This window comes from Eleginops maclovinus, chromosome 6, assembly GCF_036324505.1.
Source record: "Eleginops maclovinus isolate JMC-PN-2008 ecotype Puerto Natales chromosome 6, JC_Emac_rtc_rv5, whole genome shotgun sequence".
Classification (NCBI taxonomy): domain Eukaryota; kingdom Metazoa; phylum Chordata; class Actinopteri; order Perciformes; family Eleginopidae; genus Eleginops; species Eleginops maclovinus.
In genome coordinates this window covers 18,882,449-18,892,898 of record NC_086354.1, presented here as the reverse complement: position 1 = coordinate 18,892,898, position 10,450 = coordinate 18,882,449, and the positions used below count along the sequence as shown (strand labels likewise).

The following is a 10,450-nucleotide window of genomic DNA, read 5'->3' as shown; positions in this document are numbered from 1 at the left end:
CGGGTCGCCGGCGTACGGTGCAGGTGCCCCAGCCAGTTGCTCCACGGCCAGGGCTTGCTGCTTGAAGTTTTAGAGCTATATTCTGGCATACAGCATCTCTTCTCTCTTGAAGATTAATGTATTTTTATGCATGGTCGTTGTTCAATAAAGACATATTTGTCTATCATAGAACAACCCTATATAGACTCTATATAGGGTTGTTCCCCATCATGGGACAGTTCCACCGCACACGTCGCTGTTTCTTTAAGGGAGAGCGGGTTCTGCGCAGAGCACAGCCCGCAGTGATGACTCTCCTGAACCGGTCTAAAGCATCTCTGCACCCCTCAGGTTTTACTCTGTGTTGTAGTATTTTAGCCTTTAAACCTTGATGGCAATGTCTGTCTTTAAAGACGGCAATGTCTGTCTTTAAAGACTTGGTTTGTAGCGTCTAAAAACACTCGGCTCTTGATGAAGTAGAAGCGATATAAGAATGTTTTCTTCTTTCTGAAAAAGTAAGGCTCCGTTTCCTTCACAGGTATAGCTAGTTTGGCTTTTTGCTAGGTAGCGTCTGCTGTCAAGAAATAACGGTTATTTCTGTATCTGTAACTGACAGCCGTTACTGCTCACTTCTGACGGTTAGTGAGTGTTATTTACGGTTGTTGTGAAAAGACGGAAACAAGGTCAAATTGTTTATCATAAATTGGGAAAAAACACGTTTGTATTTTTATTGTACTTACATTGTGCATAATGTTAATCCTGAAATGTAATGCGTACGATTTAAATTCATTTTTCCATGCAAAAATGGCAGAAAGTACTGCAAACATCTCTCTCAAAAAGATGTTAGGCCGTATTATTCAGAAAAATAATAATCTGCAAATAATTCAATACCGACACTAATCATTTGTTGCAGCCCTAGTTAGTAAGGTCGCTGTTTCGATTCATTTTAGTCGATAGTTCAAGTTATGTTCGACTGTTTTCCATACACTGTATAAGCAGATCAATAGTCTGTTTGCTGTAGCACTGCAAACTATCAGCTTTAGTGATTAATACATCGACTTTTCCTGCAGGATAAACATCAACCCTATTGAACCCCAAGGAGACAAACACAACTCATCCAGTATAAACCACCATGAAACAATGTTACCCTATCAATAATGCATCTTAAACTAGGTTATGTATTGGTCTATATAACTAGAGGGAAGCAAATTATTGTAAAGTGAATAGTCAGTTAACCTGCTGATCTATTTTTTAAATGTATATACTGATCATTCAGTATATCAAATGTCAGAAAAAACTGAGAATGCCCAAGGTGATGTCTTCAAAGCGGTTATTTTATCTGTCCAGCAGTCACTGTTCAAAAAATATTCCTCTGACTAACTATATAATACAATATTTGTGTCTGCTCTCCTTAAAGGGATTGTAGTGCGTTATCTACAGTAGATGACGGTCAGCATGCCCCCACTCGCAGAAACGGACAGGAGTACCAGCACGGGAGCAATACAGTTTACTGCTGTGGACGCTCTATTACGCACATCTTTTACTGCTTTACTTTATGTTAGTAGTTTCTTTCATCAACGGGTAATTGAGTGTGTTATCTATGCTCCGTCCAAAGACAGCCGACTCATTTTAGTCGTGGGGGCGACCAGCATCTTTTCTATACACTGTCAATGCAGTACCTTTGACACCCCCACTCTGAAAAAATGGATTTGCGATCAAAAGTCTTTATGTAATAATCTCAGTTTTTTTTTTCTCAAGTTGTCGAAACATCTTATAACAAAGGATTCTGTGTTGCTTCCCTGCAGCATGGAGAACTCAGAGTCCGGTCCATCATCTGTGCCGGACAGAGGCATGGAACGACCCTCAGCATCCCACAATCAGCCCTCCAAGCACCGAGAGCACCCGTCCAAGTCACCAAGGAGACGGCGTAAGGGGACGAGGTCGCAACGACGGGGGGGTGGTCATGAACAGCTGCTGTGGGAGAGCGAGCGACTGAGGTTGCCGGGCCAACTCGAGCACCTGGAGCCCTCTGGTTCGGCGAGCGACACAGCGGAAAGCTCTCCTAAGAGGTTTGCACTGCAGGTTGCCAGCTGGTCGGCCGTGCCTCTGCCACAACTCTGTTGCCCAGGACGTGAGGAGTTGACCTGTCCTTATTTTTTTCCCTCCTCACAGGAGAGCCCACTTTCTACATGGACCGTACCCAGCCACTCATTTCGGACCCAAAGCCTGTATTCTTCCCAACCCAACTTCAGTCATGTAAGCATGAGGGTCGAACTTTGTATAGTGTTTACACAGACCAGCTTGTGTAACTGCGAGAGATAACAGGAAATGAGCTTGCTTTGATTGGATGGCTAATAGAACAGGTGACGGATGCTAGTATTCACCTGTTTTAACAACTGTTTACGTGGACTTGATTTGAAATCAGGCATACGAAATTATTTACACAATTCCTGTGACCAGACATGCAGAGGAGAGAAACAAACGGTAAAGAGCAGAAAAAAAGGAACAATTATATCGTATGATGTTTGGAGTTTGGACCTCACTCCTCCTAAACTGTTAGAACTGTTAATGAATGACTGTCGGCGTAGATTCATCTCTAACTTTACTCAGAAGATGATGTAAGACATAGTGGCATTTGACTTGATTTGAAAATCATCAGGGTCCAGCAAACTACCTTAAAGTAGCAAGACAATGTAACCGTCTACGTTGTTGTCTGTGTCTGTGTCTAACATATTGACACTGATACTGTGTGTTTGTGTACTCATGTGTGTGTGTTTTCTTGTCTCAGGCACATCCAGGACCCGGCCAGCCAGCGGCTCACCTGGAACAAACCTCCTGTCAACGTTCTTGTCATCAGGAAAATCAGAGATGAGAGCCTCGTCGAGCCTTTCAAAGAGCTCTGCAGGTTTCTAGTTGAGGTACTGGATTACCAAATATTTCCTAGTATGTTTTACAAGATTATGTTTTATGACATTAACGTATTATTGCAGAGGCGAACTTTGGGATCTTAAACTGAAGTCAAAACTCATTTTGAGACTGAAACATGAACTGAGACCCTTTCACTTTGAGGCAATTTAAAACCAATTTTTTTAAAATACCACTAAACTCAAACTGTAATTACTGTAAAAACAGCACATATTTGATCTACCAAAGCCTCAACGAATATTGTGATGGTGACAAAAAGGTGAATTAACCTTTCTAAGACATCTGCAGAGTTATCGTAGCTTGTAGCTTATATTGCACACTGGCCTTTTCCCCGATGTCGCAAACTCCAGTATCCCTAGAATACTGTTTCCATGCACACTGAAAAATGTTCCAACTCTAAGACACAGGAAATGAACCAGACATGGCGGCAAAATGTACAGTCTGGTCCGATGAGTTACGCCAGCCTTTAACCAGATGTTTCCAGAACAAGCTGCTCTCTGTGTAACGAGACTGTCAGAGCGAGCTCAAGTATTTTCATTCCATACAAGCGGCGTCACATTAAAGCACACATGTTTGCCCTGTGCTTGACTTCATCACAGAAACTGCTTTTAGGGGGAGGGGGGGGGGGCTGTGTGTGTTTTGGCTGCTGTCACTAACGCGTGTCTGTGTGTTTCAGGAGAAACAGATGATGGTGTACGTGGAGCGCAGAGTAGCAGACGACGCTACGCTGTCAAAGGACGAGGCGTTCGGCTCCATCCGCAATCAGCTCTGCACCTTCAGAGAGGGTGAGGCCCCACAGTAAAGACACAACCATTACATAGTGGGGATTTATATAAATATTATATCTTACATTTTCTATGAATACATAGTCGAAATTTGATTACAATAAAACTATATGTGATTTATAAATAATAGCACTTTTTAAATCATGTACAGTTTGTTATTTAATTGCATTTATTTAGATGTTCAATTATTATTAGTTTAGTATTTTATTTTATTCTTGCCACCTTCATAAATGTGTTTAATCAAAGAAATGAAAGAAGTAAAAAAGATGTAATACATAAATAAATAAATTGATCGATAATTACTGATAATTATAGTAAATCCCCAAAAAACATTTTTAATAAGTAAAGATAATTAGTTTATTTCTACTAAAAACTATAGAAGAGACTCAACTACGGTCTTCAGTTGTCTTGTGTTGTTGCTAGACTCTTAGATGAAATGAAATGGATTATGCATAACTGGCAACACAAATATGGAAGTTGGCTTCTGAAACAAGAACTTTGACATTCAATCTTTCCTTTTTATTTTAAAACACAGATCTTATTTTGTGCAAACTATCATGATGGTGAATTGAAAATGGTTTGTTGATTATATCAGTGTTTTTTCCTGGCTGCAGGTTACGATGATATCTCTGACTGCATCGACCTGATCATCTGTCTGGGTGGAGACGGGACTCTGCTCTACGCCTCCTCTCTCTTCCAGGTAATCGCACTTTCATTCAAGAACACATTATTTCTTCTATAAAGACAGGAAATGACAACTGTATGACGGATCCGATTTTTATGTCTGGACTGATACTCTGTTCTGCAGGGCAGCGTGCCTCCGGTCATGGCCTTTCACCTCGGCTCTCTGGGTTTCCTGACGCCCTTCAAATTCGAGTCATACAAAACTGAAGTGGCCAAAGTGTTTGAAGGTAGAGAAGAGTTTTTTATGAAACATTAATCTAACCTATGTGGATGTAAACGTGCCTTTTCCTGGATGTAAACGCGCCTTTTCCTGAAAGCTCAAACCTAGATGTAAATCCTGCTCATGACACAAATCAGACAATATTAGGTTTAACCTCATTTTCTTTCATCTCTACAGACAGTAAATGGAGTGTATTTGAATGCCATGTGAGTGCTTATGGTTTCAGTATGTCTGTATTTGGACTTCAGGCAATGCAGCCATCACTCTGCGCAGCCGCCTGAAGGTGAAGGTGGTGAAGGACATGCTTCAGAGGACGGGCCAGCAGCCCAACAGCAGAGAGACGCAGCAGCAGCAGGAACACAACGGACTCCTTCCTCATGGACACACCAACAGCGAGGCCGGCAAGGTCACCCTGCAGCTCCAGGTGAGGACTCTGAGGCACAGGTATAAAGTAGAGGGGACCCGGAGCTTACTGAGCTGAAAAGTACACAGGCAGGATGAAGAAGTCTCCTCTTCACTGCAGGGACTCTTCCAGGGCAACCATTTCAGGTCCTCTCAACTGCAGGACTTGATTTAGTTTATTTTCCAGGTGCTAGAAGAGTCCCTGCCCTGGTCCACAAACTATAAGTATGGAGTTTGCAGTGCTTGATAGTCAAACAATAAATACTGTAAGCTTCTACAACTTGTTCCAGCTGAATTCACTCACTGGATGAGACTAGAGTCAATATTAGAACAACACTCTGGCTTTTCTGCTAAAGCTAAGTGACCTTAAAAATAAAGTTGCCAGCTGAAGAGAAAGTGAAATGGTGAGAGAGAGAGAGGGTACAAGGACAAGCTGAGAGAAACAAAGAAATCATTGACATATAATTGCGTAATGTTAATGGTTATCAGATGCAGGGGAAATGCAAACATGGATATGTAAACCAGGGTTGGGCTGCTGTAAGGAAAAAAAAGAACCTGTGATATTAAATACCTGATCGGTATATGGAATGTTATATACGGAATCACCCCAAAGACACTTTCAATTTAACAAACCCAAAGTGCGCTGCGTGACCTCCCCCCCTCCTGTTTGATCTCCTTCATGTAGCCCGCCTCAGCTTGGCAGACCCAAGCAGCTCTACTAGACCGTTTATAGAAAAATACTTTACTTTAGTCACGTTGTCATATTACTTACTAATACTGCAATACAAGTTGGATGTTGAGGTAGTTGTGGTAGACTTGTGCCTCTACTGTCACATGTCTCCACGCTTTAAGGTTCAAAAAGCTCTTTATGTTTCTCATACTGCCTGTGCTGCAGCACCTCATTTCACCCTTCGTCTGAAACCAGAGTCCAGTCTGCTCTGATTGGTTAACTCTGTTGTGATTGGTCAACTGCTTAGAGATGTCCCGCTCCTTAGCCCATCATGTACAATGTGTGTTGCAAAGTGACATCACTATGTCACTGAGGTAAACAAAGGAGTCAATGGAGATGTTTCAGGCAGGGAACTTTGGGAATTGAGTCTTTGCCTACCATTTGTGTGTGTATGTGTGTGTGTGTCCGTGTCCCTTGTTTTCCTGTTTCATCCTGGGTACTTTTGCATGAATCATAAATGTGTAGCGAGCCGTGTTGCCATGGCGACAGTCATAATAAAGCTGCTGGCTGCAGCTGTGTACTGAAGTTCTGTTGAGCCAGTTGCCATGAAGACCAGCGTCCGTCTGACACACACTCACTATCTAAACAACATGCCTCACTGCTGCGAGACACACGCTCACACACTCTGTAACTAAACATTGTATTTCACTGCAGCAGACAGACACACACACACACACACACACACACACAAACACACACACACACACACACACACACACACAGTAACTAAACAACATGCCTCACTGCTGCGAGACAAACGCTCACACACTCTGTAACTAAACATTGTATTTCACTGCAGCAGACAGACACACACACACACACACACACACACACACACACACACACACACACACACACACACACACACACACACACACACACACACACACACACACACACACACACACACAGTAACTAAACAACATGCCTCACTGCTGCGAGACAAACGCTCACACACTCTGTAACTAAACATTGTATTTCACTGCAGCAGACAGACACACACACACACACACACACACACACACACACACACACACACACACACACACACACACACACACACACAGGTGCATACTGTAAACACACACTCGTCAGTGTCGGGTGTTTCTGGTCCCTGGGCGCAGCTTGCTCTCCTGACGTCAGGTCTGCTGCTGCAGGATGTTATCTCGCTGCTCGGCTGTCGTTAGGCGGACGTCACGCTCAACTGCAGAGCTCTGAGCGGAGAGCAGGGAGAACATGCCCCGTCGGCAGCTTGTCGGCACGACAACATGTTTGACCTGCTTTTAGTTTCCTCCTGTAATGCTGGGGTGTAATGCCCTGTTAGTCTGCGTCTGCAGCTGCCTGAGTTACTGTTGTTATTGATTACATCTCATATTTACTTTCTGTTGAAGGAAAAGGATGACATTCAAATTTCAAAGGATGTTTGGCTGAACTCCTGGAAAGCACTTCTAACAACCACAAAATGAGTCGAATGTGGAGTAGAAGCCAACACTCATATACAGCCGCGGAAAAAATTAAGAGACCACTTCAGCATCATCAGTGTTTTATTATTTATAGGTATGTGTTTGAGTGAAAGGTTTTATTGTATTCTATAAACTGCTGACAACATTTCTAGTTGTTGGAATTCAACAGACACCGGAATGGCTGCCATACATGTAGAGATTGATATTTAACAAACATTTGGAGTGGTCTCTGTATATTTTAGTATTGCTATAGAATATCAAAATACACATACACGGTATAAATTCTGCAAAAGCCACTAGGATAACATATATTTATGAGCTACTTTATCTGTAATTGAAATGTTCCTGTAGAAAATGTGAGAATAAGTTGAGACTAAATATTGTTGATAGCTTGTGAAGCCGCTTCAACGAAGGAAACGGGGTACAGTGGATCTCCTGCCGGGAACAAGGAGCGGAGACAGTGGAGGAAATCTACATAATTGTAAATCTGAGTCATCCTCTGAGATTACAGGATGCACGGAGAGAAGAAAAGACGGAGATTTAGACATTATCAAGGACGATAAAAAGAGACTAGGGCTAGAAGACTGCGTCATCGTTTTCTTCTACAGCAGTGCAGATACAGTATTTTATCTTTGTCACTTCCACCAGAGAGCTTGTTTCAAAGTTGTGTGCTTGTTTCTTAAACATTTTGAACATATATTAATGATGTTGTTGTGCACACCGGTGTGTTTTTGTGGAAATGTATGGAGCACTGTACATTAGAAAACCTTCAGTTGAGTCACAGTCCTTTCCTACATTACATCTTCTTCTTTAGAACTTCTCTCTCATCACTTTTGATCCAATTTTAACCATATTTGGTCAAGATCCAAGACCCGACGCTCCTCTGAATACAACGTTTTATGGCATTTCTGCATGAAAAAGTCCTTAATAGTAATTTTAACGAATCAGCGGTTATCTTTTCTGTCAATCAGTTAATTGATGAACACGTTATCATGGTAGTTCTGCTCTGTAAAGGTTCATTTGTTTTTGTAATGATAGACCATTCTTTTATTGGATGCCAAATTCACTTCCTGTATATTCTGTGTATAAGCTGTATTTGTCCATGCAGATGTAAAAAAAAAAGGGGAAAACATTTCTAGCATTTGGCCTATAGATGGCACTACAGTAATGCAACACTTGAAATGAAACCAAGTCTGATTTTGCCTTTACAAATATCTAAATGTAACTTATGATTTGAACAGGGACATATGTCACCATATCTGCCATTAAGAGTCAAATTAAAGGATTGTGCCGCCCTCTTCTAGGTGTTGAATGAGGTGGTGGTGGACCGAGGCCCGTCCTCCTACCTGTCTAATGTGGACTTGTACCTGGATGGTCGACTCATCACCTCGGTGCAGGGAGACGGTGAGAGCAGTCGTGACTTTTTGTCTCGACGTGTAGACATGGTGAATAGATAATGATATGAATGAATAATACAGTACATGTCCCCCCCCCCACTCTCTGTGTCCTCCAGGTGTGATAGTGTCCACGCCTACAGGCAGCACAGCGTATGCAGCCGCAGCAGGAGCCTCCATGATCCACCCCAATGTCCCCGCCATCATGGTCACCCCCATCTGCCCCCACTCGCTCTCCTTCAGGCCCATCGTCGTCCCTGCGGGGGTCGAGCTCATGGTGAGAATCAGAGTCTGAGCTCTTTGTGTAGTGTTTAAGGAAAGGTACAAATAAAACCATCAACCAACAAGTGTCTTGGAAAGGTTTTGGGTCAACATCATTTTTCCAAATTAAAGTAAAGCAACAAAAATAAATAAGTCTTACTCGAAGACTAAACGCCGGGGTCTTATTTAAGCATTTTAAATATTTACTCTGGCACTTTTTAGCCATGCCAGCAACTTGTTATATATTAAAACGGACCTTCTGTGCTTCTCTCCATTAGATCACCTTGTCTCCTGATGCGAGGAACACCGCCTGGGTGTCGTTCGACGGCAGGAAGAGACAGGAGATCCAGCACGGAGACTGGTAAGGCTCATTATCAGTTTCCTGTTTCATCATACAGATTTATTATTCCTCACTTTTGGAATCATTTTCTTCTACCCTTTTTCTCCGAACAGCATCAAGATCACTACGTCCTGTTACCCCGTACCCTCTATCTGCTGCCATGACCTGGTGTACGACTGGTTCGAGAGCCTCGCTCAGTGTTTGCACTGGAACGTACGCAAGAGGCAGGAGCGACTGGCAGACGTCTCCGACTCCTCAGACACAGAAAACTGAAGCAGAGGGTTGATTTAGTTGTTGTCATTTGTTAAACTCTGCGCTCTCCAGCACCACACAGGTCTTTTAGGTGAGAGCAAGTGTGTCTAAATACCAAATCAGTGTTAAACAGTCCTATGAATAGCATGGTTAATGTGTGTATTCAGTATTTTATACATTTGGGAAAGCATCTCATGACATTCCAGTACAAAAACTATCTGCAATTGCATCTGTAGCTTACTGGAAGAAAGCATGTTACTCACCTAGAAATGGGAAAGCAATGCAATCACTGAAAATGTTTGATGATGATTGTTCTGGTCTTTTGGACATGGAGCATTTCATATTGAATGTAATGGTTAGTATCTAAAATCCAGGCTTTACTGGCATAATCTTGGGGGATTATGGGTATAAAACACAGATAGCTGAGAAAAATGACTGCAAATGTTAATGTGTACATACAAGATAAAAGCATAAATGTATTTAAAGTCATATTTATTTGATATTTATACAGATTGGTGCTTAAAAAGACAGTCAGCCTAAGACTACAATCAGTTTATGGCAACTTCTGTTCATCGTAACAGCAGCTGTCAAGCAAGTTTCATTTATATACTGTAAATGTTATGCTCTCTTATATTTTTGGCCCAAGTTGAAATTCTACAAGTTAGATTGCATGTTGTAGAAAAATACTAAATATAACGAGGTGAAGAAACTTCCCCATTATCATTATCTGACACTGTGAAGGGAAATAAAGTTTGAACTCGAACTTGACCGTCTGCTCTTTGTGTAAACCTGTACTTACTAAAACTGCTGTAATTCTTATTAGAACATGAAAATAAAATGTACTAAATGGTTCCAAATGAAACCAGTAGAAGAGGAGAAGGCGACTGATTCCTTTGAGAAGGACGATTTTCCACTCCCAATATCTTGTAACCAGAACATATGTTTTTAGTTATTTTTTTAGGACATACTATACTGTTTTTCTTCAGTATACTTTATGTCTTTTATGACATTTCTAGGA

At 41.8% G+C, this 10,450-nt stretch overlaps 1 protein-coding gene across 1 annotated transcript; it reads left to right on the top strand.

Moving 5' to 3' along the window:
- The first annotated feature begins 268 nt into the window (after positions 1-268).
- On the top strand, positions 269-10,195 carry nadkb (NAD kinase b). Its single transcript, XM_063885414.1, has 12 exons — positions 269-491; positions 1,782-2,045; positions 2,149-2,232; positions 2,765-2,894; positions 3,578-3,686; positions 4,301-4,386; positions 4,495-4,597; positions 4,839-5,014; positions 8,490-8,589; positions 8,699-8,856; positions 9,119-9,201; positions 9,294-10,195. The coding sequence occupies exons 2-12, from the start codon at positions 1,783-1,785 to the stop codon at positions 9,451-9,453; spliced, it is 1,452 nt and encodes a 483-aa protein (XP_063741484.1). The 5' UTR covers positions 269-491; position 1,782; the 3' UTR covers positions 9,454-10,195.
- Positions 10,196-10,450: the final 255 nt, after the last annotated feature.

Excerpts from the sequence above, each read along its gene's own strand:
- nadkb (XM_063885414.1), top strand. The coding sequence starts at position 1,783 with ATGGAGAACTCAGAGTCCGGTCCATCATCTGTGCCGGACAGAGGCATG. Across the intron at positions 2,046-2,148 it reads GCGGAAAGCTCTCCTAAGAG|GAGAGCCCACTTTCTACATG; the intron begins GTTTGCACTGCA and ends CCCTCCTCACAG. Across the intron at positions 5,015-8,489 it reads AGGTCACCCTGCAGCTCCAG|GTGTTGAATGAGGTGGTGGT; the intron begins GTGAGGACTCTG and ends GCCCTCTTCTAG.